General features: G+C 44.6%; 1 protein-coding gene across 1 annotated transcript; it reads left to right on the top strand.

Annotated features, from left to right (window-relative positions):
- The first annotated feature begins 5 nt into the window (after positions 1–5).
- On the top strand, positions 6–27,978 carry LOC147306687 (calpain-1 catalytic subunit-like). The gene is made up of 22 exons (XM_086275254.1): positions 6–130; positions 9,280–9,547; positions 11,588–11,657; positions 11,739–11,857; positions 12,333–12,466; positions 12,548–12,722; positions 13,428–13,502; positions 13,582–13,667; positions 13,883–13,957; positions 14,084–14,244; positions 17,045–17,202; positions 17,498–17,509; positions 17,604–17,812; positions 17,928–17,967; positions 18,072–18,137; positions 19,288–19,345; positions 19,423–19,484; positions 21,060–21,128; positions 21,275–21,353; positions 26,118–26,234; positions 26,412–26,464; positions 27,031–27,978. The coding sequence occupies exons 2-22, from the start codon at positions 9,296–9,298 to the stop codon at positions 27,055–27,057; spliced, it is 2,097 nt and encodes a 698-aa protein (XP_086131380.1). The 5' UTR covers positions 6–130; positions 9,280–9,295; the 3' UTR covers positions 27,058–27,978.

The raw sequence follows: 27,978 nt of genomic DNA, 5'->3' as shown, positions 1-27,978 counted from the left end.
AACATAAGGACGGCGTGCACAGCCTCAGGTGCTTAAATGCAGAGTCGAAGCTACTTGGTTCTCACCCACCAGTTCACCGCGACGCAACTACACCTTTTTCTGCACAGCTTTTCACTTTTGAGTAAGTGAGGTAAGACCTACTTTTAAAACTTTAAACCAGATGATCCTTAATTTGCATTTGTATCAGTGTGGTCCTTCCTGCTGCTGTGAATGCAAACTATGGGCTTTGTAAGTTCAAATGTTATTACTGGTGCAGTTTGTTAGGTGGCAGCTGTGTGCGGACAGGGATAGGACCCAAGGTGCAGACTCCGGAGACAGTCGTGAACTCAAAATGGCTTTAATGTGATACTCAAAATATAACATAACTGGAAAAACTCAAAATAAACTTAAACTGGAGGAATGACAGAACACACAGCAAGGTAAACGGTAGATTGCGACACGGACACAGAGAAACACAGGGCTTAAATACACAGAAGGAGCAATCAGGGAATGAACACACTGAGATAAGACAGAGACCTTCAAAGTAAAACAGGAAACACATAACACAGACTCACATGCAGGCACTACAGAGGGAACAGAGATGTGGGACCAGGGCAGACACAAACACTGACTGAACACGGGGATATAGGAACTAAGGATACACAGAGACGCGAACTAGACAAGGGGATACAGGTGATAGAAAGACAGAGCAACTAAAGAAGACAGAGACATAAACCATAAGACAGAACTCAAAGAAACCAAAGACTAGAAAGTATAAATAATATAATAAACTCAAAAACCCTGGGTCAACGACCCAGGCATCCTAACAGTACCCCCCCCCCCTTAAGGGCTGGCTTCCAGACAGCCCAAACCAAAATACCAAAACAAAAAAAAAAAAAAAACAACCCAACCAGGGTGGGCGGCGGGGGAAACAGGATGGAGGGCTCGAAACAAAACCAAACAAGGAGCCAGAAACAAAAAAAGAACAAACAATGGAGCCCGGAAAGCAACAGAACAAAACACAGGAACAAAGTCCAAAACAACAGCACCAAGGCCCAGGCATAGTCCAAAAGCAAACAAACAAAAGCGCTCACGAAAGGCGCAGAGGCCCCGGCAACAGTCTCAAAAAAGGTCAGGGGGCCGGCCCGGAGGCTGACAGTCCAAGAGCCCAGAAAACAGTTCAGGAGGCCGGCCGGGCGGGAGGCACCGGCGGCGGCGCAGTTCAGGGGGCCGTCCATGACGGCAACGACGTCCAGTCATCGGCCGGACAGGACGTGCAGGACGAGCAGGACGGGCAGGACGTGCAGGCCGGACGGGACGGGCAAGACGTGCAGGCCGGACGGGACGGGCAGGAACAGACAGCACGGAGACCTCAGGAGCAGACGAAGCTGAACACTCGGAGGCCGGACCAGGAGGCGGAGCTGCAGAGGCTGAGGCCGGACCAGGAGGCGGAGCTGCAGAGGCTGAGGCCGGACCAGGAGGCGGAGCTGGTGGTGGCTGAGGCCGGACCAGGAGGCGGAGCTGGTGGTGGCTGAGGCCGGACCAGGAGGCGGAGCCGGTGGTGGCTGAACGGCCACGCCAGAACCATCAGCAGACACTGGGACGTGCTGACTGGGTCCTCCCGAACCCCCAGCTGACGAGGCAAGAGGCTGAACGGGCCCCTCGGACCCTCCAGCAGGAAGAGACGGCCGAAGCGGTTCCTCGGACCCTCCAGCAGAGACAGGTGGCTGAACGGGCCCCTCGGACCCTCCAGAGACAGGTGGCTGAACGGGCCCCTCGGACCCTCCAGAGACAGGTGGCTGAACGGGCCCCTCGGACCCTCCAGCGGAGTCGGGAGGCTGAGTAAACAACTGAGGCGGTAACTGAGCAGGTGACTGAGCCGATAGGTGAGCTAATGTTCGAGCTATGGACAGAAGTTTAAGTTGTATTGACTGTTGTAACGATGGCAGTAATGGTGGGTGAGGTGGTGGATGAGCACTAAGCTGAGCTATGTCTTCCGAGCCTACGGAAAACTGCTGGACGGGCTCACCCGAGCCTCCAGCGAGGACAGAAACCGGTGCAGGGGCCTGCTGGGCAGTAGCCGCTCCCACCCGCGGAATAGGCACGGGCGCAGAGACTAGCGGAGCCTCAGCTGGCCTGGAAACTGGAGCAGGGACAAACTGGGCCCTAGCCCCCCCTCACCCGAGGAACTGATACAGGTGCAGGAGATGGCTGGACCGCAGTTGCCCTGGGCGAAGGAGCACCGGAAGGCAAAGGAGCAGGCACACTGGAAACTGGCTCATCAAAAACAGGTGACGACCCTTTCCCACCACGTTTAACAGTCTGTACAGTCTTAGGTTTAGCAGTGTTCACAATCTCAGAAAAAACAGACTCGGCAAACTCAGGTTTTAATTTGTTCCCACCCCAACGAGCAGACCTCGAACTAAAAATCTCAGACGAATGCTTATTGTGATGAACTAGCGCGGGAAGATTCAAACCAAAACTGGCCTCCCAATCCAAATCCTCGTCGAGAAAAGAAATCCCAAAAGTGTCTGAGGTGAGTTCATAATCTTTACTGATCAACGGCTCAGGTGGAGTTTGGAAAGTGTAGTCCTTTTGACTCACCACCGGAGGTTGCTCCGAAGTGTCCATATGATGGCGATGCGAGCGCCGTTTCCTTTGGGCAGAGGTAGCTGGCGGTGTGAGCAACTGAGCCTCTGGTGCACAGAACAGTGACGCTGAGGCTGGAGCGTGAACGCCTGAAGCCACATGGAGGACTCCCAACTGAAACGGCCGCATCTTGCGTGCTAGCGGAGCCACAGGTGGAGACTTCTGGCAGCTCCAGGGACCGCCGAGAGCCAGCCGAGTGCCATGGAAAATGCGCCCAACGTCAGGGGTGAGCCATGGCTTCCAGCGGAGTTCCTCCTCCAGCTGGGCAAAGGCTGCTCGGCGTCGCTCCTGGAGTTCAATGTCTGCTGGGTCCATGTTCTGGTCGCGATCTTCAGTTAGGTGGCGGCTGTGTGCGGACAGGGATAGGACCCAAGGTGCAGACTCCGGAGACAGTCGTGAACTCAAAATGGCTTTAATGTGATACTCAAAATATAACATAACTGGAAAAACTCAAAATAAACTTAAACTGGAGGAATGACAGAACACACAGCAAGGTAAACGGTAGATTGCGACACGGACACAGAGAAACACAGGGCTTAAATACACAGAAGGAGCAATCAGGGAATGAACACACTGAGATAAGACAGAGACCTTCAAAGTAAAACAGGAAACACATAACACAGACTCACATGCAGGCACTACAGAGGGAACAGAGATGTGGGACCAGGGCAGACACAAACACTGACTGAACACGGGGATATAGGAACTAAGGATACACAGAGACGCGAACTAGACAAGGGGATACAGGTGATAGAAAGACAGAGCAACTAAAGAAGACAGAGACATAAACCATAAGACAGAACTCAAAGAAACCAAAGACTAGAAAGTATAAATAATATAATAAACTCAAAAACCCTGGGTCAACGACCCAGGCATCCTAACAGTACCCCCCCCCCCTTAAGGGCTGGCTTCCAGACAGCCCAAACCAAAATACCAAAACAAAAAAAAAAAAAAAACAACCCAACCAGGGTGGGCGGCGGGGGAAACAGGATGGAGGGCTCGAAACAAAACCAAACAAGGAGCCAGAAACAAAAAAAGAACAAACAATGGAGCCCGGAAAGCAACAGAACAAAACACAGGAACAAAGTCCAAAACAACAGCACCAAGGCCCAGGCATAGTCCAAAAGCAAACAAACAAAAGCGCTCACGAAAGGCGCAGAGGCCCCGGCAACAGTCTCAAAAAAGGTCAGGGGGCCGGCCCGGAGGCTGACAGTCCAAGAGCCCAGAAAACAGTTCAGGAGGCCGGCCGGGCGGGAGGCACCGGCGGCGGCGCAGTTCAGGGGGCCGTCCATGACGGCAACGACGTCCAGTCATCGGCCGGACAGGACGTGCAGGACGAGCAGGACGGGCAGGACGTGCAGGCCGGACGGGACGGGCAAGACGTGCAGGCCGGACGGGACGGGCAGGAACAGAACCATCAGCAGACACTGGGACGTGCTGACTGGGTCCTCCCGAACCCCCAGCTGACGAGGCAAGAGGCTGAACGGGCCCCTCGGACCCTCCAGCAGGAAGAGACGGCCGAAGCGGTTCCTCGGACCCTCCAGCAGAGACAGGTGGCTGAACGGGCCCCTCGGACCCTCCAGAGACAGGTGGCTGAACGGGCCCCTCGGACCCTCCAGCGGAGTCGGGAGGCTGAGTAAACAACTGAGGCGGTAACTGAGCAGGTGACTGAGCCGATAGGTGAGCTAATGTTCGAGCTATGGACAGAAGTTTAAGTTGTATTGACTGTTGTAACGATGGCAGTAATGGTGGGTGAGGTGGTGGATGAGCACTAAGCTGAGCTATGTCTTCCGAGCCTACGGAAAACTGCTGGACGGGCTCACCCGAGCCTCCAGCGAGGACAGAAACCGGTGCAGGGGCCTGCTGGGCAGTAGCCGCTCCCACCCGCGGAATAGGCACGGGCGCAGAGACTAGCGGAGCCTCAGCTGGCCTGGAAACTGGAGCAGGGACAAACTGGGCCCTAGCCCCCCCTCACCCGAGGAACTGATACAGGTGCAGGAGATGGCTGGACCGCAGTTGCCCTGGGCGAAGGAGCACCGGAAGGCAAAGGAGCAGGCACACTGGAAACTGGCTCATCAAAAACAGGTGACGACCCTTTCCCACCACGTTTAACAGTCTGTACAGTCTTAGGTTTAGCAGTGTTCACAATCTCAGAAAAAACAGACTCGGCAAACTCAGGTTTTAATTTGTTCCCACCCCAACGAGCAGACCTCGAACTAAAAATCTCAGACGAATGCTTATTGTGATGAACTAGCGCGGGAAGATTCAAACCAAAACTGGCCTCCCAATCCAAATCCTCGTCGAGAAAAGAAATCCCAAAAGTGTCTGAGGTGAGTTCATAATCTTTACTGATCAACGGCTCAGGTGGAGTTTGGAAAGTGTAGTCCTTTTGACTCACCACCGGAGGTTGCTCCGAAGTGTCCATATGATGGCGATGCGAGCGCCGTTTCCTTTGGGCAGAGGTAGCTGGCGGTGTGAGCAACTGAGCCTCTGGTGCACAGAACAGTGACGCTGAGGCTGGAGCGTGAACGCCTGAAGCCACATGGAGGACTCCCAACTGAAACGGCCGCATCTTGCGTGCTAGCGGAGCCACAGGTGGAGACTTCTGGCAGCTCCAGGGACCGCCGAGAGCCAGCCGAGTGCCATGGAAAATGCGCCCAACGTCAGGGGTGAGCCATGGCTTCCAGCGGAGTTCCTCCTCCAGCTGGGCAAAGGCTGCTCGGCGTCGCTCCTGGAGTTCAATGTCTGCTGGGTCCATGTTCTGGTCGCGATCTTCAGTTAGGTGGCGGCTGTGTGCGGACAGGGATAGGACCCAAGGTGCAGACTCCGGAGACAGTCGTGAACTCAAAATGGCTTTAATGTGATACTCAAAATATAACATAACTGGAAAAACTCAAAATAAACTTAAACTGGAGGAATGACAGAACACACAGCAAGGTAAACGGTAGATTGCGACACGGACACAGAGAAACACAGGGCTTAAATACACAGAAGGAGCAATCAGGGAATGAACACACTGAGATAAGACAGAGACCTTCAAAGTAAAACAGGAAACACATAACACAGACTCACATGCAGGCACTACAGAGGGAACAGAGATGTGGGACCAGGGCAGACACAAACACTGACTGAACACGGGGATATAGGAACTAAGGATACACAGAGACGCGAACTAGACAAGGGGATACAGGTGATAGAAAGACAGAGCAACTAAAGAAGACAGAGACATAAACCATAAGACAGAACTCAAAGAAACCAAAGACTAGAAAGTATAAATAATATAATAAACTCAAAAACCCTGGGTCAACGACCCAGGCATCCTAACAGTACCCCCCCCCCCCTTAAGGGCTGGCTTCCAGACAGCCCAAACCAAAATACCAAAACAAAAAAAAAAAAAAAACAACCCAACCAGGGTGGGCGGCGGGGGAAACAGGATGGAGGGCTCGAAACAAAACCAAACAAGGAGCCAGAAACAAAAAAAGAACAAACAATGGAGCCCGGAAAGCAACAGAACAAAACACAGGAACAAAGTCCAAAACAACAGCACCAAGGCCCAGGCATAGTCCAAAAGCAAACAAACAAAAGCGCTCACGAAAGGCGCAGAGGCCCCGGCAACAGTCTCAAAAAAGGTCAGGGGGCCGGCCCGGAGGCTGACAGTCCAAGAGCCCAGAAAACAGTTCAGGAGGCCGGCCGGGCGGGAGGCACCGGCGGCGGCGCAGTTCAGGGGGCCGTCCATGACGGCAACGACGTCCAGTCATCGGCCGGACAGGACGTGCAGGACGAGCAGGACGGGCAGGACGTGCAGGCCGGACGGGACGGGCAAGACGTGCAGGCCGGACGGGACGGGCAGGAACAGACAGCACGGAGACCTCAGGAGCAGACGAAGCTGAACACTCGGAGGCCGGACCAGGAGGCGGAGCTGCAGAGGCTGAGGCCGGACCAGGAGGCGGAGCTGCAGAGGCTGAGGCCGGACCAGGAGGCGGAGCTGGTGGTGGCTGAGGCCGGACCAGGAGGCGGAGCTGGTGGTGGCTGAGGCCGGACCAGGAGGCGGAGCCGGTGGTGGCTGAACGGCCACGCCAGAACCATCAGCAGACACTGGGACGTGCTGACTGGGTCCTCCCGAACCCCCAGCTGACGAGGCAAGAGGCTGAACGGGCCCCTCGGACCCTCCAGCAGGAAGAGACGGCCGAAGCGGTTCCTCGGACCCTCCAGCAGAGACAGGTGGCTGAACGGGCCCCTCGGACCCTCCAGAGACAGGTGGCTGAACGGGCCCCTCGGACCCTCCAGCGGAGTCGGGAGGCTGAGTAAACAACTGAGGCGGTAACTGAGCAGGTGACTGAGCCGATAGGTGAGCTAATGTTCGAGCTATGGACAGAAGTTTAAGTTGTATTGACTGTTGTAACGATGGCAGTAATGGTGGGTGAGGTGGTGGATGAGCACTAAGCTGAGCTATGTCTTCCGAGCCTACGGAAAACTGCTGGACGGGCTCACCCGAGCCTCCAGCGAGGACAGAAACCGGTGCAGGGGCCTGCTGGGCAGTAGCCGCTCCCACCCGCGGAATAGGCACGGGCGCAGAGACTAGCGGAGCCTCAGCTGGCCTGGAAACTGGAGCAGGGACAAACTGGGCCCTAGCCCCCCCTCACCCGAGGAACTGATACAGGTGCAGGAGATGGCTGGACCGCAGTTGCCCTGGGCGAAGGAGCACCGGAAGGCAAAGGAGCAGGCACACTGGAAACTGGCTCATCAAAAACAGGTGACGACCCTTTCCCACCACGTTTAACAGTCTGTACAGTCTTAGGTTTAGCAGTGTTCACAATCTCAGAAAAAACAGACTCGGCAAACTCAGGTTTTAATTTGTTCCCACCCCAACGAGCAGACCTCGAACTAAAAATCTCAGACGAATGCTTATTGTGATGAACTAGCGCGGGAAGATTCAAACCAAAACTGGCCTCCCAATCCAAATCCTCGTCGAGAAAAGAAATCCCAAAAGTGTCTGAGGTGAGTTCATAATCTTTACTGATCAACGGCTCAGGTGGAGTTTGGAAAGTGTAGTCCTTTTGACTCACCACCGGAGGTTGCTCCGAAGTGTCCATATGATGGCGATGCGAGCGCCGTTTCCTTTGGGCAGAGGTAGCTGGCGGTGTGAGCAACTGAGCCTCTGGTGCACAGAACAGTGACGCTGAGGCTGGAGCGTGAACGCCTGAAGCCACATGGAGGACTCCCAACTGAAACGGCCGCATCTTGCGTGCTAGCGGAGCCACAGGTGGAGACTTCTGGCAGCTCCAGGGACCGCCGAGAGCCAGCCGAGTGCCATGGAAAATGCGCCCAACGTCAGGGGTGAGCCATGGCTTCCAGCGGAGTTCCTCCTCCAGCTGGGCAAAGGCTGCTCGGCGTCGCTCCTGGAGTTCAATGTCTGCTGGGTCCATGTTCTGGTCGCGATCTTCAGTTAGGTGGCGGCTGTGTGCGGACAGGGATAGGACCCAAGGTGCAGACTCCGGAGACAGTCGTGAACTCAAAATGGCTTTAATGTGATACTCAAAATATAACATAACTGGAAAAACTCAAAATAAACTTAAACTGGAGGAATGACAGAACACACAGCAAGGTAAACGGTAGATTGCGACACGGACACAGAGAAACACAGGGCTTAAATACACAGAAGGAGCAATCAGGGAATGAACACACTGAGATAAGACAGAGACCTTCAAAGTAAAACAGGAAACACATAACACAGACTCACATGCAGGCACTACAGAGGGAACAGAGATGTGGGACCAGGGCAGACACAAACACTGACTGAACACGGGGATATAGGAACTAAGGATACACAGAGACGCGAACTAGACAAGGGGATACAGGTGATAGAAAGACAGAGCAACTAAAGAAGACAGAGACATAAACCATAAGACAGAACTCAAAGAAACCAAAGACTAGAAAGTATAAATAATATAATAAACTCAAAAACCCTGGGTCAACGACCCAGGCATCCTAACACAGTTGACCTTACAAGGTATTGTTTATGCATGAAGATATTATATTTTTAAGACTATCATAAAAAAAGTGTTTATAGCAGAATTTGTTTACATTTTTAGACACTAACAAAAGAGAAGCCCCTGAAAAAGAATGAATGTTAAAGGTATACTTTTAAATTTTTCCATTCAGGGTGCAAATAAGGTCCAACATAATGAAAACCTTTACATTTTACATATATTTTTAATGTTTGGAACAATATAACATAATAATTAATATAAAAGCCTTTAACCTTGTTTTCCTGACAAAAAAGTTCTCAAAAATGCCTAATTATTATTAGTATTATAATGTTAATAATAATCTTGTTGTAAACTATGTTTCATAATAGTTGGGCGAACCGCAATTTGCAATAATTTCACATGAACTATCTAAAGTTTGAACTCATTTTTGCTCTTTTTCAGCGAGCTGCAAATATGATTTTATGCACCATAATGGAATTATCTTTTTCCATCATACTGTAGCTCATTATATTTATTTAAAATATGTATCATTTGTGTCATGACTTCCCATTTTGAAATGCCATTCCCACACCCTTGATCTATACCCAACCTAAATAGGTAGTGCTGCGTTCTTTAATCTCTTATATTTTCTGGATTTTTAATGCAAAATTCTTGTAAACAGTTCAAAAACTGCAGTGATGCCTCCTCCCGGTGTATGCTTGAACATCATAGAGGCCCGCTACAAGAAGGACGGTTTCGGAAAATTCACCAAGCCCCAGAAGTTCTTGGGCCAAGACTACGAGCAGTTGAAACAGTACTGCCTCACAAGAGGAGTAAGCTTCATTGATGAGACATTTCTACCTGACAGAAGGTCCATTGGTCAAGAGATACTACGCCATGGCATACTGAGCCCTTCTGAACTGGCCTGTGTGGAGTGGCGGCGACCAGCAGTGAGTGTAATTTTGTAAAGCTAAACTGCTCAGCTGATTATAAAAAGAGCAATTCAGTTTTAGTACTTTCACTGCATTTAGATTGAGTCTCACTACACGAAGAATTTCTTATTCTACGGTTCAAAAACAGCACAGTCAGGTTTCTGGTTTAGTTTGTCAGAGCTCGACACAGATACAGTGGGGCAAAAAAGTATTTAGTCAGCCACCGATTGTGCAAGTTCCCCCACCTAAAATGATGACAGAGGTCAGTAATTTGCACCAGAGGTACACTTCAACTGTGAGAGACAGAATGTGAAAAAAAAAAATCCATGAATCCACATGGTAGGATTTGTAAAGAATTTATTCGTAAATCAGGGTGGAAAATAAGTATTTGGTCAATAACAAAAATACAACTCAATACTTTGTAACATAACCTTTGTTGGCAATAACAGAGGTCAAACGTTTACTATAGGTCTTTACCAGGTTTGCACACACAGTAGCTGGTATTTTGGCCCATTCCTCCATGCAGATCTTCTCGAGAGCAGTGATGTTTTGGGGCTGTCGCCGAGCAACACGGACTTTCAACTCCCGCCACAGATTTTCTATGGGGTTGAGGTCTGGAGACTGGCTAGGCCACTCCAGGACTTTCAAATGCTTCTTACGGAGCCACTCCTTTGTTGCCCGGGCGGTGTGTTTTGGATCATTGTCATGTTGGAAAACCCAGCCTCGTTTCATCTTCAAAGTTCTCACTGATGGAAGGAGGTTTTGGCTCAAAATCTCACGATACATGGCCCCATTCATTCTGTCCTTAACACGGATCAGTCGTCCTGTCCCCTTGGCAGAAAAACAGCCCCATAGCATGATGTTTCCACCCCCATGCTACACAGTAGATATGGTGTTCTTGGGATGCAACTCAGTATTCTTCTTCCTCCAAACACGACGAGTTGAGTTTATACCAAAAAGTTCTACTTTGGTTTCATCTGACCACATGACATTCTCCCAATCCTCTGCTGTATCATCCATGTGCTCTCTGGCAAACTTCAGACGGGCCTGGACATGCACTGGCTTCAGCAGCGGAACACGTCTGGCACTGCGGGATTTGATTCCCTGCCGTTGTAGTGTGTTACTGATGGTGACCTTTGTTACTTTGGTCCCAGCTCTCTGCAGGTCATTCACCAGGTCCCCCCGTGTGGTTCTGGGATCTTTGCTCACCGTTCTCATGATCATTTTGACCCCACGGGATGAGATCTTGCGTGGAGCCCCAGATCGAGGGAGATTATCAGTGGTCTTGTATGTCTTCCATTTTCTGATGATTGCTCCCACAGTTGATTTTTTCACACCAAGCTGCTTGCCTATTGTAGATTCACTCTTCCCAGTCTGGTGCAGGTCTACAATACTTTTCCTGGTGTCCTTCGAAAGCTCTTTGGTCTTGGCCATGACGGAGTTTGGAGTCTGACTGTTTGAGGCTGTGGACAGGTGTCTTTTATACAGATGATGAGTTCAAACAGGTGCCATTCATACAGGTAACGAGTGGGGGACAGAAAAGCTTCTTACAGAGGACGTTACAGGTCTGTGAGAGCCAGAGATTTTCCTTGTTTGAGGTGACCAAATACTTATTTTCCACCCTAATTTACGAATAAATTCTTTACAAATCCTACCATGTGAATTCATGGATTTTTTTTTCACATTCTGTCTCTCACAGTTGAAGTGTACCTCTAGTGCAAATTACTGACCTCTGTCATCATTTTAAGTGGGGGAACTTGCACAATCGGTGGCTGACTAAATACTTTTTTGCCCCACTGTATTTGATACACTGCAGCTTTAAGTACAAGTACCTTCTCTTATACTTTCCAAAAACAGATTTCAGGTATGCTTTTTTGTTTGGTTCAACGAAACAACAGTCTTCAACATGCTATTGTGACTCTTAAAATAATTGAAAGATTATTTCAGTGTGGATGAATAAATGCACATTTTTGTGAAGGATACACTAAAAGAAATGTGCATCCTTTCCTTTAACACTTCCAGAACTTTACTTCCTGATCAGCACTCTCCCCTTTTCAGGAAATTGTTCGTTTTCCAGTCTTAGTACTTGACGGAGTCTCCAGGTTTGATTTTGGTCAAGGGAAACTAGGTAGGGAAATGTCTTCATGAATATATTTATTGTTCTCCTCACCTGATTTCCTGTGGTAACCCTGAGAATATTTTTGAACAGGAAACTGCTGGTTTCTTGCGTCAATCGGAGCGCTGACGTTCCAGAAATCCATTTTCGCAGAAGTTGTCCCGCTTGAACAACGATTTGATGAGAACTACTGTGGGATTTTTCACTTCAGGGTAAACACCAACATGTAACAACACAAAATATTTTTATTGATCACTACTTGTGTTCAATAAAAACACACCTGTCAAAAATACTTAGTGATTTATATATTTATTTTTGAGATGTTCCTTTTTGTTTGTATTTTAACCACAGCAGAATAAACTAGCTAAAAAGCATGTGCCAAGGGTTTAAATTTTTTTTTACTGCTTATATTTTATTTTAACACATTTTCATGTTGAAACTAAACTGTGTGTAACGTAAATGCAGAATCCTGCAACTTTTAGGGTCACAGGAGAGGAAATAAATTGCTGGATATGCATTTTCCTAAATATCAGATTGGCCTGAAAGGGAACAAAATTCCTGGCCCGAATCATCTTTTCATCTATCATCACTTTTACAGACCGAGGTCGAGCGCCAACACGCTACAAGACTTTTTTTTTTTTAAATAATAAATCAAGAGTGACATGCTAGATTCTTTTTTCCCCCCAGTTCTGGAGATTTGGGCAGTGGGAGGATGTGGTCATTGATGACAAACTACCAACAATCAATGGCAGACTAATCTTTGTTCATTCCAAAAACCAAAATGAATTCTGGCCTGCTCTCCTGGAGAAAGCCTATGCTAAGTATGCAATCTTAATCTTAGACATAATGAGAGTTGAAGGTGTGATTTCTCTAAATATTAAAAAACTGTATTATCCTGTCAGGGTTTGTGGTTCCTACTCCGACATGATTGCTGGAACTCCTTCAGAGGCTATGATGGACTTCACCGGTGGCGTTCACATTAACATCGAGCTGTCACAACCGAGTCCAAGCCTGTGGGGGCTGATCTGCAGAGCTGGCAAATCAAACACACTGATGGGCTGTGGTACACCTCCCAGGGTAAGTAGAACTACACCACACAGAAGCACCAGCATTGGCTTAATGTCCCTGATACTTCTGCTGCCCTATACTCACTCATACAGGACTTGTTTTTATACTTTCATTTTGATCTCACTAAACACCTATAAAGTTTTATAACTGTATCCGGCGCAGTTTTGGTATCATTTTGTCAGAATCTACCTAGAGACAGAGGTTTAAACATCTGCCAAAGCAGCTAAAAAGACCTTAGTCATGGTTATAAGCTTTTATTACAGTCACTTTATAAATGCCGCTATAAAACGACTGTTTGTAACACTTATAACATGGTCTTGACATTACCCAAGGATAAAGTTCATTGGCAAGGCAGGGATGGCTCTGTGTGTGCTATAGACAGAGAATCAAGACTCAAATGCTGGAAAACCTTTGCTTACATGAGCCAGTTTGATATAAATGAATGGGTCCTGTTTTAAGACACCAAAGCTGCTTTTGTTCAGTTATTGTGCGTACTCATGCCAGTCTGACATTTAGTATATATTTAACTCTGCAAGGAAATAACATTTTGAAAAACATCTGAGCAAAGTAGTGTCGAATTTAGCCACAAGCAAACAATTTCACAGTCACTTGCACACGTAAAATGATTTATTGGCTTCATCATCATCAATAGAAGTTGATGTTCTTAATGTATAATATTCTACTTTACTAGTGGCAAATGCTTTTGTCTTGTAGGAGACATCTGGTAACGAAATATTACCAAATGGACTGGTTGCAGGCCATGCATACACTGTGACAGGTATCAAAGAGGTAAAGATTTGTACTGGAAATAGAAAAAAAATCAAATGATACTTAAAATTAACAAAAAAAAATGGTGGTTTGCGGTCAGATGATGAGTCGAGGAAAAATCGTATACCTTGTGCGTTTGTGGAATCCCTGGGGTAAAGGAGAGTGGAAAGGAGACTGGAGTGATCGGTAAGTCAGACTCACACTCATGGCTCTCAACTTAAAAGATGGAAAGCAAATCAATGTCAAAACCTATGTGGTAGCCTTCTATCTAGTGTAAAGATTATATTTCAAGTATGGCTGTGGACACATGCAGGAGAGCTTTTCTGAACTCCCTTTGAATATTCAAAAGAATTTTGAAAAGCTGTCTCTTTGTCTAAATAAAATGACAAATTTTCTTTGAGGTCTCCTCTGTGGCAAACTGTGAGTCCTGAAGACCGTGAAATGTGCCTTTCAGTGGCTGATGATGGAGAGTTTTGGTAAGAAAACTTGTGAAATTAAAAAACAAAAAACCAAACACAAAATACAAACACTTTTTGCATTGTACCCTAACAGCCCATCCAGATGTAAAACAAGTAATCTCAAAATTCATCTGATTTTTACAGGATGACCTTTGAAGATTTCTGTAAGTTCTACGCAGATATTGACATCTGCGGGCTGTCTCCTGACTTCTTTAATGAAAGTGACTCTAGTCAGTGGACGACCTCTGTGTATGAGGGCCGATGGGTTGCAGGAACCACTGCTGGAGGTTGCCTTAATTACAGAGGTATTAAATCTCATTGCAAATGCGTTGAAACATTAAATACATACAGTATCAGTTGAAAGTTTTAGAACACCCCAATTTTATTTATTTTTTGTGAAAATTATGCATTTTACTGTCTCATTGCACTCTGAAATGAAAACATTGTACAAATAAGCAGTTGGAGTTAAAAAAATAAATCATGGAATCAATTTAGAGACCAAAATGTACTATCAACTTTGACTCTTCAAAGTAGCCACCGTTGGCAGATACAAAGCGCTTTGAGTGCTCCAGGAGAGAAAAGCTCTATATAAGAATCAGTCCAATAACCATTTACCATAGAACAGCTGGACACACCTGTGTCATTCGTTCTACAATAGAAATCAAATATTATTCTGAAAGTTCTTCCCATATCTGTTGCAGAAGTTCCCATAAATGTGTGGCACTTGTAGGTTGCTTTGCTTTCACTCTTCTGTCCAGTTCATCCCAAACCAGCTCGATGGGATTTAATTCTGGAGACTGTGCTGGACACTCCATGTTTTCAAGCTTATCTTGTTCTTTTTTTCCTGAGGTAGTTGTGGCATAGCTTGGATTTATGTTTTGGTTCATTATCTTGCTGTAGGATGAACACCTGAACAACTAGGTGCATACTAGAGGGTATTGCATGGCGCTGCAGATTGCTTTGGTAGCTGTTTTGGTTTAGGGTGCCTCTCACTATGTACAAGTCACCCACCCTGGATCCAGCAAAACAGCCTGAGACCATCACACTTCCTCTTCCATGTTTGACAGTTGATGCCACACACTGTGGAACCATTCTTCCCCTACTTGAGTACAAAGATCCTGCATGGTGAACCGAAGAGTTCAAATTTTGATTCATCAGTCCACAATACCTTCTTCCAGTCTTCAGTAGTCCAGTGGCGATGTTTCATGGCCCAGGCAAGCCTCTTTGTCTTATTCTGATGTCTTAGCATTGTCCTGTCAAACCTGCAGCTCGAAGTCTTCTCTTCACAGTTGAAACTGAGACTTGCTTACTATGACCACTATTAAACTGTGCTTGAAGCTGTTGTCCTGTGAGCCACGTAGTTTCTCAGAAACGTGTCCTCTGAGTTATTTGAGGTGGCTGTAGCTCAGGTGGCAGAGCAGGTCAGCCACTAATCAGAAGGTCGGTGGTTCGATCCCAGGCTGCATCCTGGCTGCATGCCAAATATCCTTGGGCAAGATACTAACCATGTTTGCCTACTGGTGGTGGTCAGAGGGCCCGGTGGCGCCTGTGTCCGGCAGCCTTGCCTCTGTCAGTGTGCCCCAGGGCAGCTGTGGCTACAATGTAGCTTGCTATCGCCAGTGTGTGAATGGGTGAATGACTGAATGTAGTGTAAAGCGCTTTGGGGTCCTATGGACTAGAAAAGCGCTATACAAATGCAGGCCATTTACCATTTGTGGCTTTGGGTCTGCCAGACCTCTTCCTGTCAGAGTTTGCTCCAGTTTCTGAGTGCCTTTTGATGGGGAAGAAAACAGTACTCACTGTCATGAAATGTTTCTCCGACTGAAAACGCTTCGTCCAGATGAACAGAATCAATTTTTCAGGATACATTTTTAAGCGTTATGATGGTCTGTCTCGCTTCCATTGTTAATTGCATTTTTCTGGCCATTTTTGTAGCAACGCAGTGCTTTCTGCAGTACAGTACTGTTCAACTGATCACAAGGGTATGGTACCACAGTGTGTTTTATACTGCTTTTATGCAGACAGAGGGGGTTGGAAGGAATCCAGAAAAGTTGGAACCCATGTAGGAATCAGTAATTGAAGTTTTCAAAGCTTGATCAACCTCCATTGTCCCAGCACAGCTTTTAATTGCTAACCCATTTTGTGTTCCATGAAAAAGGCCTTTGTGTATAATTCCAAAAATGTACATTAATTTGGGTAACCACGCCATTTAAAAAAAAATCTTATTTATTTATCTTTTTTACCTCCGGTAGTTCACTTACCTTTGTACCATTTCAAGCTATTCACTGGACTTGAATGACTTGAATTGCAATAAATAATTGGGAAAATTGGGATGTTCTAAAACTTTTGACCGAGAGTGTATACTAGAAAGAATGTACCGAAATAAGCACAAATTGGTAAAGCACGAACACATACATGTAGTGTTTGTGTGATTTTAATATTTAACAGATTCACATTTAAGATTTTTATGAACCTCGGTTTCTTTATCCATCTTATTATATTTGATGAAATAGACAATTAAAAGAGATAAAAGAGTCCTGAAGGTCATAGGTGCTATGTAGGAATTTATTTCAGCAATTATTAAATAAGATTATTCTTTTAGTCTTGATGCGGACCCTAAAATTAACAATGGGTCCAATAGGGCAACAAGTTCTTTAGTTAGTGTAGTTAGTATTAAGGTCATTGCTTATTTTTTTTTTAGTTTAACATAACTCTGTTATGTTAAACTAAAAAAAATGTGAATGCAAATTTCAGCTATTTTTTCCAAGTATTGTAGGTATTAAAATTCTGTAACCAGTAGTAAAAAATATGTTACAATATTAAAAGCCCAAATATGGTAACATAGATTTTTCTTGTGAATGGAAAGAATAAGTTGGACATCCATAACAATACAGACCCATAAACAGAGTTGTAAAGTCTTTTCCACAGTATATTATCTATATAGCTCATTTAATTGCATGACTTTGTCATTTATTAAACAAAAGTTCAGTGAACCTTTCACCCACCTGACCTGGACTATTTAACCAGCCTTGCTTTCAGGTTCATTTTTGAACTTTCATTTTTTTGTGTCCAGCAAATAAACCATGTTTTTTATTTGCTTTCTAGACAGTTTCTGGACTAATCCACAGTGTCGTTTCAAAATTTGCGGTGGATACTCAGAGAAAGACGGTGATAAAAACATAATGGTGTCTCTCATGCAAAAGCCCGAAAAAAGGAACAGACACCTGGCGCAAAACCTCCACATTGGGTTTTTCATATTTGAGGTAAACATTACTCTTTGCTGCCTAATATGGAAATGTCATGACACTTTTATGTTTTGAATCGTTTCCAAGTTGCAAAGGTATTGCACATCAGGATGGTGATAAGGATAACCTCAACTTGAAGGCTACACTGCTATTCCTTCAATGATTAAACCTTTGGCTCAGTTGTCATCATCTTTGAAGAGCATATAATCATTAGTAAAAGATGCATACAGATTTCATTAGGGTTGTATTCTGACACTAACTGAGTATATTTCTTATTCTGAACATGAACCAACTTGCACTGATTTCCTTCAAGGTGACTGAAAAAGTAAGAAACAGTTTGTATCCAGTTCCCATTTACAGATACAGCAGTCCCACTTTAAATGGTGTAAGATAACTGACATATCTACCTGCTATTTCAGTATAAGACACAGAGAGGGAAGTTTACAGAGGAGTTCTTCAAATCCCAGGCACCTGTTGCCCAAACTAAAACCTACCTGAATGCCCGTGAGGTGATGGAGTTCTTTATGTTAAAGCATGGGGAATACTTGATTGTGCCATCCACCTTCAATCCCAACGAGACAGCCTCCTTTATCCTGACCATCCACGCAAAATCAGAGACCAACTGCTAGTATGCACGCTCATTGTTTGTGCAAACACAACATTGCTAAATTGGAACAATCTGCATGAGATATATGCAAAACAGACAAGAACAAATAAATTGTGATTTTTTTCTTTCTCTGCAGTGATAATTCTGGTGATCACAAACATGAGCTTGATGAGAAGGTGGGTGTTCAACAATAAATCACGTCTGGTTGCGGTTGTGTTATATGCTAAATGATATGTAAATAGCTTTTTATTTAACACAGAATTTAATTTCTCTGTTTCAGGTCAAGGTAAAAAATCAACAAGATGATGAACAAAGGAGAGAGTTTTTCCATAAACACTCTGACAAGGTAACTTCCTGTTATTTTCTCACGAGCATACTTGACACTGTTGAGTTTACTATTTCTCTTATATAGACTGAGTTTTATCACACAGTGGAAACTTTTGTTTGTTTGATAAGATTTTTTTCATCTTTATCTAAAACTTATCTGTGAGAGGTTTGACTAACTATTATACTTCAGTGCACAAAATAAAACTGTTTGACTTCTGTATACAATGAACATAAAACGTGCTAACACGAAAGTTTAAATGCATTTCGTTACATTTGTTCTCAACTAAAAAAATCCACAACAGAACATCAGTTGTGTATAAAAGTGAGAAATTTTAAAGTGAAAGCTTAATCATCCTGATTAATTTTTTGGCTACTTTAAAGATGCACTTGTGGTTTAGTTGTCTTCTCACTGTTGGTTATTTAGTAGCAATTTAAGCTAGGATCAAAATATGCATATCTTGTATGACACATCATTATTGGGTCAGTAGGGTGAAGAAAGCTTAACTTACTGAAGAACTAAGTTGATATAAATAAGACAGAAATAAAATATGAAAATGGAAAAAGACTGTTTAAATATTAGCATTGTATAGCTCTAAATTACACATTTCTTTAAGACAAGTTCAGTGTCCATAGTAATAAAACCAAGGTACTTATAGACAAACTTTTTCTAATTTAGTGTCCTATGAAAAGTAGCAATATTTAACTGGCTAAGTAATGTTAGCCAGCTTTATTGGAAACTTTTTTTTTTTAAATGGGTTTTAATCTGAGTTCAAATCTTTTTTGAAAGCACTTAGATGTTTCCAGACACGACAAAAATCAACGTGTAACTCACTTAATTATGAGAACTGTGAATAACAGTGGCCCTAGAATTGCACCCACATGCTGAACTAATAGCCATGCATTACTTCATGTATCCATCTTTTCCATCTAAAATAATTATTTCGGGGCAACTTGAAATAACTGGATTACAACTCGTAATATTTAGCTTGATGGGTTAGAGTTTTGCTAAAGCTAGCAAAGATTTTGTATTGTAAAAGAGAAATTACAGCAATACACAAATTAGTCAGAGTGTGTGTTTGCTAGTGTGTGTGGACAGTTTAATTTGGACGTTAACAAGTGACCGAGGCTCATAAACAGAAGTATAAGAGAAACCCTGTTTTCGTTTCCAGTATGAAGAAGTGGATGCTGAGCAGCTTCAGAGGCTTCTAAATGAAAACATCCTAAAAGGTTTGGACTTCAAGAGACTACAGCTTAAGAGCTCAAGATTTATATATTTCTGAAATATATATTTCTGTTTCATTTAGGAGACCTGAAATCTGGAGGCTTCAGTATTGACGCCTGTCGCAGCATGGTTGCATTAATGGATGTATCCTGTTGTGGTGCATGTGACATTTGTCATAGTCACTCAGACAATGCAAATAATAGATTTACATGTTCTCCACATTTTCAAACATTTGCATGCATGATCACAGCAAGTAATTTGAAAATAATATCAAAAAGTATCTTAAACAGAGTTAAACAGTCAACAATCCAGGTGAGGAAGTCCCAACAAATTCTGTTCATCTGGATGTCGCATTGAAGGATATCTCAGAGTTCTTGCCAAATAAAAGTCTTAATTTTATCTCATGTTTTTGGAAAAAGGCCAGTTAGAAAAGTCTTCACCTTGTCACTTTGAGGTTTTATGAGAGTTTCTTCATATGGTTAGCAGTCCTGTAGAGTTCACGCTTTAGTGGGTCAGCACCAGTGTTGGGAAGGTTACTTTTAAAATGTATTCCACTACAGATTACAGAATACATGCCCCAAATTGTATTTTGTAACGTATTCCGTTACGTTACTCAATGAGAGTAACGTATTCTGAATACTTTGGATTACTTAATATATTATCATGCTTTTTACAACTACATGAATGTACTATTGCAGTGCGAACTATTACTTTTACTGAAGGTTATTCACCATACTAATACCAACTAGATGTTTAAATCTTAATATAAAATGAGTAACACTAGGGTGGACATTAGGTAAGGCTGCACTTTTTGCAGCGATCTCGTATAGAAAACTATTCTGCGCTTATATAAAACAGGTCCGCGGCTCCGAACCGTAAAGGCGTAAAACCATAAAGGGACCTCTGGCTAATACGTCGGGTTCGTGTCAGGCTCGTAGCTGAAAACTAGCTTTACTTTGTTGTCTGGGTCAACTTTGCTAGTGAAAGACAGAGAGAGGCGTTGAAAGGCTGCTCCAAAGGAATTTATTGTTTCGGAGGAAAACACGAACACGATGTAAAGTCGAGTCTTAACAGCTTACTTACAGCTGGGCTCGTCAGGCACTCTTTTTGGCTGCAGTGGTTATTATTATATTTACATGCTTCCAGCTCCCGTTTCTGCTCGGTGACAGCTCGTACTTTTCCTTTTTCTTCCTCCCTCGCTCACAGACACATAACGGGTATGGCAGTCCATCCACCCTGCAGCACGGACTACACTGCCCATGAGGCTACATTCTTTAGAGCGATGACTGTAACACTCTCCCTATTGCCTTCATATTAAATCATTTTTGTGAATAATTTTTAAAAATATTTCTTCACGTCATTATGCGGGTTGCAAGTAGAGGTGACATGGACTGCGAGATTGAGACACAGACATTAGAGCCTCTTAATGCGTGTTTTAAAGAGGGCATAGCCTAACATATGAAACAGGAAAATACCCTCGCGTAATCCATTCATTTCGACCAAGTAACTGTATTCTGATAACACCTTTATAAACGGTAACTGTAACGGAATACAGTTAGTCATATTTTGTATTTTAAATATGTAACGGCGGTACATGTATTCCGTTACTCCCCAACACTGGTCAGCACAGCTTCTTGGCTTGTAGAGGAGCTACCCAGTTGGCCAGTACATGTTTTACTCGCACACATAGCTTTGTTGCCTTAATGTTGGGTAAAACAGACATCAATTACAGGAAAACTCAACAGTGAGGAATTTCTTCGTCTGTGGAACAAAGTTGTTACATTCAAGGTAAAGACAATGAAAATTAGGTTAAATATTTGATGCTGAAAAAAGTAAAAAAAAATTTGAACTACATGCACTGCTCTATAGTTAATTATGTATGGATAATACTTCTGCTACATTCCAATTGTGGCTTTTTTCTTTTTGTTTTCTAGGAAATTTTCTTCCGCACTGATGTTTCAAGAACCGGAACGCTGTCACTGAGAGAACTACGAAATGCATTCTTAGTTTCAGGTAGGCCTGCTTGGAATTCATTCATTCATTAATGTTCCTGAAACTACACTCTCCTGCAATCCTCTCACTGGACTTCCAAATGGCTAAGGCACACCACAACAAAAAATAGGACTGCTATTTCTTGTGACTGGGAAAAAACTTGGCAATTGATGCTTTGTGCTGGTCGTATGCAAGTAATTGCGATCACCAACTGATTGCCCAGAGCTTGCAACACCTTCAATCTCATGGCAAACATTTTCAATTGCAAAGAGATTGCTCATTTCACCTGGCGGAAGGCAACCTGTCTCCAAGGGATTATGGTGTACCTCAGATTGACTGCATCATTGTCTGACAGATTGGTGAAGGTTTGCAAATAACAGCCATGTTATTTATAAATGCAGATAAACTGCCAACAAGTTGCAATCAATCTGAGTCAGCCTCTGCTAATGACAGCAACTTGCTTTACTTTGAAAATGGACACTCGACTCAGCCGATGGCCATCTGGTTGTATTCTGGTTATCTTCCTATTAGTGCTGCCAGCGTCAATCTCGGAAAGAATAAGATAAAATATATAAATTAAAGTTAAAAAATAAAATAACTGTGCAACAAAATACACAATACACAGTATAGAACTATATAAGAATGTATGAAGAAATATAAATATATATATACACACAATAACAGCAGCTGTACAAGTATTAACTGGAAATAAAGAAATATAATGTCCAGTGTTGTGCAATCCACATTTGTAAGTGTCTTGTGCAGTGCAAATATGCCTAAAGTGATTAAGTGATGAAGTGAAAACAATGTCCAGAATGTCCAGTGTGTGTGTAAGAACTATATGTGTGGGTCAGTACTGTGTGGTGGTGTGATTGAGAGACCGTATCGCCTGCGGGAAGAAGCTCCTCCTCAGTCTCTCTGTGTTGGGCTTCAGGGAGCGGAATCGCTTTCCTGACCTCAACAGAGAGAACAGTCTGTTGTTGGGATGGCTGAGGTCCTTCACGATCTTCCTGGCCTTGGTCCAGCATCGCCTGCTGTAGATTGAGTGCAGGTCAGGGAGCTCGGAGCGGATGGTGCGCTCAGCTGACCGCACAACCCTCTGTAGAGCTCGTCTGTCCTGCATGGTGCTGTTCCCGAACCAGGTTAAGGTGTTTCCCGTCAGGATGCTCTCTATGGTACACGAGTAAAAGTTCCTGAGCACCTTGGAGGGCAGTTGGAAGTCTCTCAAGAATCTGAGGTGGTAGAGACGCTGACGGGCCTTTTTCACCACGGTGTTGATGTGACAGGACCATGACAGGTCCTGCGTGATGTGAACTCCGAGGTATTTGAAGCTGTCCACTCTCTCCACTGGGCACTCGTTGATGACGGGGGTCTGGTAGTTCCTCTCCTGCTTAGTGCTGAAGTCCACTATCAGCTCCTTTGTCTTACTGACGTTTAGAAGGAGGTTGTTCCTCTGGCACCAGTTCTCCAGATTCCTAACCTCCTTCAGGTAGGCCGTCTCGTTGTTATCAGAGATCAGGCCCACGACGACGGTGTCGTCAGCAAACTTGATGATGGTGGTGGAGCTGGTAGTGGCCACACAGTCATGTGTACAGAGAGTACAGCAGGGGGCTCAGAACACACCCCTGAGGGCTCCAGTGCTGAGAGTGGTGTCCGCCCATCCTTACTGCCTGTGGTCTGCCAGTTAGGAAGTTGGAGATCCACTGACACATAGATGAGCTGAGTCCCAGATGCTCCAGCTTGGTGGTGAGTGTGGAGGGAATTATGGTATTAAATGCAGAGCTGTAGTCTATGAAGAGCATTTTAACATAATTCCCCCTTCTAGTGTCCAAGTGAGTGAGTGATGTGTGGAGGAGATGAGAGATGGCATCGTCTGTGGAACGATTTGGACGGTAAGCGAACTGTAGTGGGTCCAGTGTGTCTGGTAGTGAAGAAATGATGAAGTCTCTGACCAGGCGTTCAAAGCACTTCATCACTACTGAGGTGAGGGCTACAGGGCGATAGTCATTGAGAGAAGCAGGGTGGGGTTTCTTCGGGACAGGAACAATGATGGACTCTTTAAAGCATGTGGGGATCACCGACTGAGATAAAGAGATGTTGAATATCTCAGTGAACACAGGAGCTAGCTGGTATGCGCAGTCTCTGAGGATACGACCTGGGATGCCGTCTGGTCCTGCTGCTTTCCTGGTGTTCACTCTTGTTAAGTTTCAAAATATTGGGGATGGACACCAGAGGAAAAACCCACAATAACAACACTGGTCCGGTCGGGTTGAGTCAAACGATGATTTAATGATCACACACGTGGGAGATGGACACTGTATGCAGACAGTCTCAGATCTCATCTCAAAAAACACATCACCATAGTTTTATGAAATCAGGGTATTAGAACGCCCCCTCATGCGTAGTGACAGGTGTAATACAATCAATGTTGACAATTTTATTTAACACAAAGAATAACATTGTCTCCTTCCCGAGGGCAGACGCTGACTGCCCCCGTCTCCTGGAACCGTCTGTACCCTGCTAAGACACAACATGGCAGCTACAAGGACTCTTTCATTTGTTAAGACCATCAGTGTGTATTGCTCTAAATCAAGTATATAATATTAAATGAATATTGCTGGATCAGCTACTTCTACTTAAAACATATTAAAACATGACTAAGCACAAAATCACCAAGAATAACATCTTATAAGTGCTGTGTAAGCGCGTGCGGCCTTCCAAGCTCAAAGCCTTTGCCCTCCATAGATCAGCCAGACTCGCGCTGGCTGTAGCTTTTAACCTTTAATTACCTTGAGCACAACTCTAGAATAAGCAACAAACTGCAATGTGTATGGAATGATCATGGTTACATCTGCAATGGAAAATCATGTTATTATTCTGGTACCTGTAAGAAAAGATCAAACTAAAGTTATCACCATCACTGTAATGCAAAGAATAATGTAAGGTCAAAAACTTCAATTTATGCTTAATGCAAAGCTGGTTATATACTTCTAATGAACTAATAATGCCATATTAAAATAATGAATGAAAATGAGAAAAACATCCCCTCCTTATTTTACACTCTCTTGAAGGCTCTCCTTACTTCATGCTCGGAGATGACGAGCACGTTTCCGGTGCTGGCAGTATCTTCCTGTCTGCAGCCGTTAGCGCCGCTAGCACTAGCATTGTTGGAGTCCTTAGCTGCAGCCTCGAAGCGAGCATAGAAAGTGTTCAGCTCGTCTGTCAGAGTCACAGCCGCGTTCGTCATACCGGTTGTTGGTGCTTTATAGTCCGTTATTGTCCTTAGTCCCCACCACAGGCTCCTAGAGTCACTCTGTTGGAGTTGTGACTCTAGTTTCCTCCCGAAGCGCTGCTTCGCCTCTTTCACCGCCTTCCGCACGTTATATGATGCGGCTTTGTACGGGTCCATTTCCCCCGTCGTGAGTCCCGTATTGTAGGCAGCGGTGCGGGATCTCAGAGCGTCGCGGATGGTTTTATCCACCCACGGCTGCTGGTTGGGAAACGTTGTGATAGTCTTTGTCTCCACGGTATCATCCGCTAGTTTCCCAATGAATCCCACAACCGCTTCCGTAAACACGTTGACATCATCATCGGAGCTGTTTCTGAACATGTCCCAGTCTGCGTCGTCGAGTGCGTCCTGTAACGCGGCCACCGATTGATCCGTCCAGCGCGCGACCTTCCTCTGAACCGGAACTTCCTGTTTCAGCCTTTGTTTGTATTTTGGCATGAGGAAGATGGCGGCGTGATCGGATTTGCCAAACGGAGGGCGAGATTGTGCCTTGTAGCCATCCTTGACCGTAGTGTAGCAGTGGTCCAGTGCCCTTTCACCTCGGGTGGGGCAGGTGATGTGTTGATAAAAGTTTGGCGCTGCACGTTTGAGGTTGGCACTATTAAAGTCCCCCGTCACAATAAGCGCAGCGTCCCGGTGTTGTGTCTGGTGCTGTGTGAGTGCCTCATGCAGCTCGCATAAGGCGGTGACCGTGTCCACTTGTGGTGGAATATAAACGGCACTTATAATGACCGATGTAAATTCCCGAGGTAGATAAAAAGGACGACACATGATGGACAGTAGTTCCAGATTTGGTGTGCAGGAGCGTGTGAGAGGAACAACGTTCGCACTGTTGCACCAGTTGTTGTTCACCATTAAACACACGCCGCCTCCCCTTGACTTCCCCGAGTCCCGTGTCCTGTCCATGCGGTGAACCGAGAAGAACTCGGCCGGCTGGATGGCATGGTCCGGCACCGCTGGGTTCAGCCATGTCTCGGTGAAGCAGAGGAGATTGCAGTCCCGAATGTCTCTCTGGAACTGTATCCTGGCCCTGAGGTCGTCAAGCTTGTTCTCCAGTGACTGGACGTTGGCAAGCAGGATGCTAGGCAGAGGTGTGCGGTGTGCACGAGCTCTCAGCCTGTTCCTGATGCCGGCTCGCTTCCCTCTAAGCCGCCGCTTCCCTCTAGGCCTCCGCTTCCCTTTGTTCTCCCTCAAGATCTCGCTCGGCCAGCTCGGATCCGGAGTTAAAAACTTCGAATTGTGAGTACATTGTATACCAATAGAAACAAGAGTGTCACTGTCATACCTAATGTACCCAATGGTGATGATTTTGCCGATTTAGAGACGCTGAAAACTAACTTAAAAAACAAAGACAAAGAAAAGGTGGTCGGAGCAGTCGTGACGGCAGCCGACCTCACCAGCGCCATCTTGTTAACTTTGTTAGAATCTAAGAGTTTCTGACCGAAGTCTCAATGTAAGTCATTAATGTGAATTTGTGTGTTTAATGTGCTTGTCAGGAATAAGGGTGAGTGACGACATGCTGAATCTGACGGCTCTGCGCTACGGCGCCTCCTCTGGACACATGACGCTGGAGAGCTTCATCAGTCTCATCCTTCGCTTTGACTGCATGAACAGTAAGTGAAGACAAGTGGGACAAGCTATGATCTGTTTATTTCTGTTTGTGATTTATCTGAAGTAAGTCAATCAAAAAATACAACCTCACAATGGAAAACTTTAACCTTTTTGTTGTGGAAGACATTAATTTTATACGTATCTTTTAAGAGATTCAATTAATTTTTGCTCATCAACAGAAATCTTCAGACAGTTATCTGATGGAAAAGCAATGACTCTTCAAGAGTCTGAGGTAATAAAGCCAGCTTGTTCTCATTAGTACATTTTATAACACATGTTGATTCATTTTGAAGTTCAGAGGAAAGAAAAATACATTATTTTTAAAACTGAAAATAAATTTATATACTATTCATAAATTATTTTACACGAAAGGAAACAGTTGCATACTCCTTGTGCATACCTTGAGCTACTTTGTGACCAAGTAGGGCATGTCCGGGATTTTAAAACACGTTGGTAAGGTTAGACAGTTAGCAACTGTTAATGTGTTAAGGGCAAACTTAGATTGGCATTTGCTAAAAGTTCAACTGATTTCACTTATATCCCTCAAGTGCAGCTTTTTTGAATGTTGTTATGATTAAAGTTTTTGAGAGTTACAAATATAGCCATCAAAGAGGGATGAAAGATACTGAGCCTTTTATCTTGGCCAGCTTTTATAGTTCAGCAGTCCGAGGAGAGCTATGTCAGTTGAAGACTCTCCCATGTCAGCCAGTGATCAAGAAGAGTAGGCCAGGATGTCCTTGGAGATAGGTGGAGGGGCTGCACATACTGCACTAACAACCGGTCTCTCTTTATTTCCAGTGGATGTACATTTCGATGTACACTTAACGCAAAGGAATGGACGTTTGATGCACAGTTCATCTGCACGCACTGAAGAAGAGATCCATGTATATTTTTCCTGCTAAGCTCTAAGTTGTCATTTAGATAATTGCCAAAATGCAAAATGCTTTCAAGATAACTTTTCTCAAAAAGTAGACATTTCTATTTTTAATTGTCATTTACTTGGCAATTTGTTTTTTACTGAGACAGACAGAGAAGACAGAAACTTATTGTAGAGGGAACAATCTGAGATATATAACGTGAATATAAACAATCAATGAAAATTAAATACTACAAGAATGTGCTTGCATGTAAAAGGCGGCTCTGAATTAGTAACTGTTCTAACAGAAAAACATGAAAAGGCTATAAAGGATGTTTTTTCCTTGTGCACTTTGAGCTCATTAAACACACATAGATTACTGTATGTGAGGGTGCAATGTTTGGCCATGATGCTTTATTGATTAATTCATCACTCATTATTGACACAACAGTGCAAGAAAGCACCAGTGTGTTTGGAATCAATATACTGTTGAAATGATTTTATATCGTTATTCAAATGCAGCTCTTTTTGATAAATGCATTATGCACATATGTATCTGGCTTTTTCTTATTTTCCCACTGTCAACTCCTCATTTCAGGTTCAGGTTACTTTTTACATATAAGGCTCAATCATTTGGAAAGCATTCAGGGCCATTATCAAAAACACTCAAAATCACTGGAAAATTTTCATGTAAATACATTTAAATAAAGAAAAAAGAAGAAGAAGAAGAAGAAGTTTAGCAAATGAACCATGAATTCAAATTCTGGCACCAGAATCTGGAAGGTATTCATTGATTCAGCTGCAGCTCAGTGTTTGTAAACTGTAAGGGTATGTAGTAGAGGAAAAGCACCTAGGTATAGAGGCTAGCTCATCAAGCATCATGGGAAGTG

This window comes from Aulonocara sp. 'chitande type north' Nkhata Bay, linkage group LG19, assembly GCF_057382095.1.
Source record: "Aulonocara sp. 'chitande type north' Nkhata Bay isolate Kocher_YH1m ecotype deep benthic linkage group LG19, A_spYH_male_GT1.1, whole genome shotgun sequence".
In the NCBI taxonomy this organism is placed as follows: domain Eukaryota; kingdom Metazoa; phylum Chordata; class Actinopteri; order Cichliformes; family Cichlidae; genus Aulonocara; species Aulonocara sp. 'chitande type north' Nkhata Bay.
The sequence above is the reverse complement of the archived record's forward strand: the minus strand, read 5'-3'. Positions and strand labels throughout refer to the sequence as shown.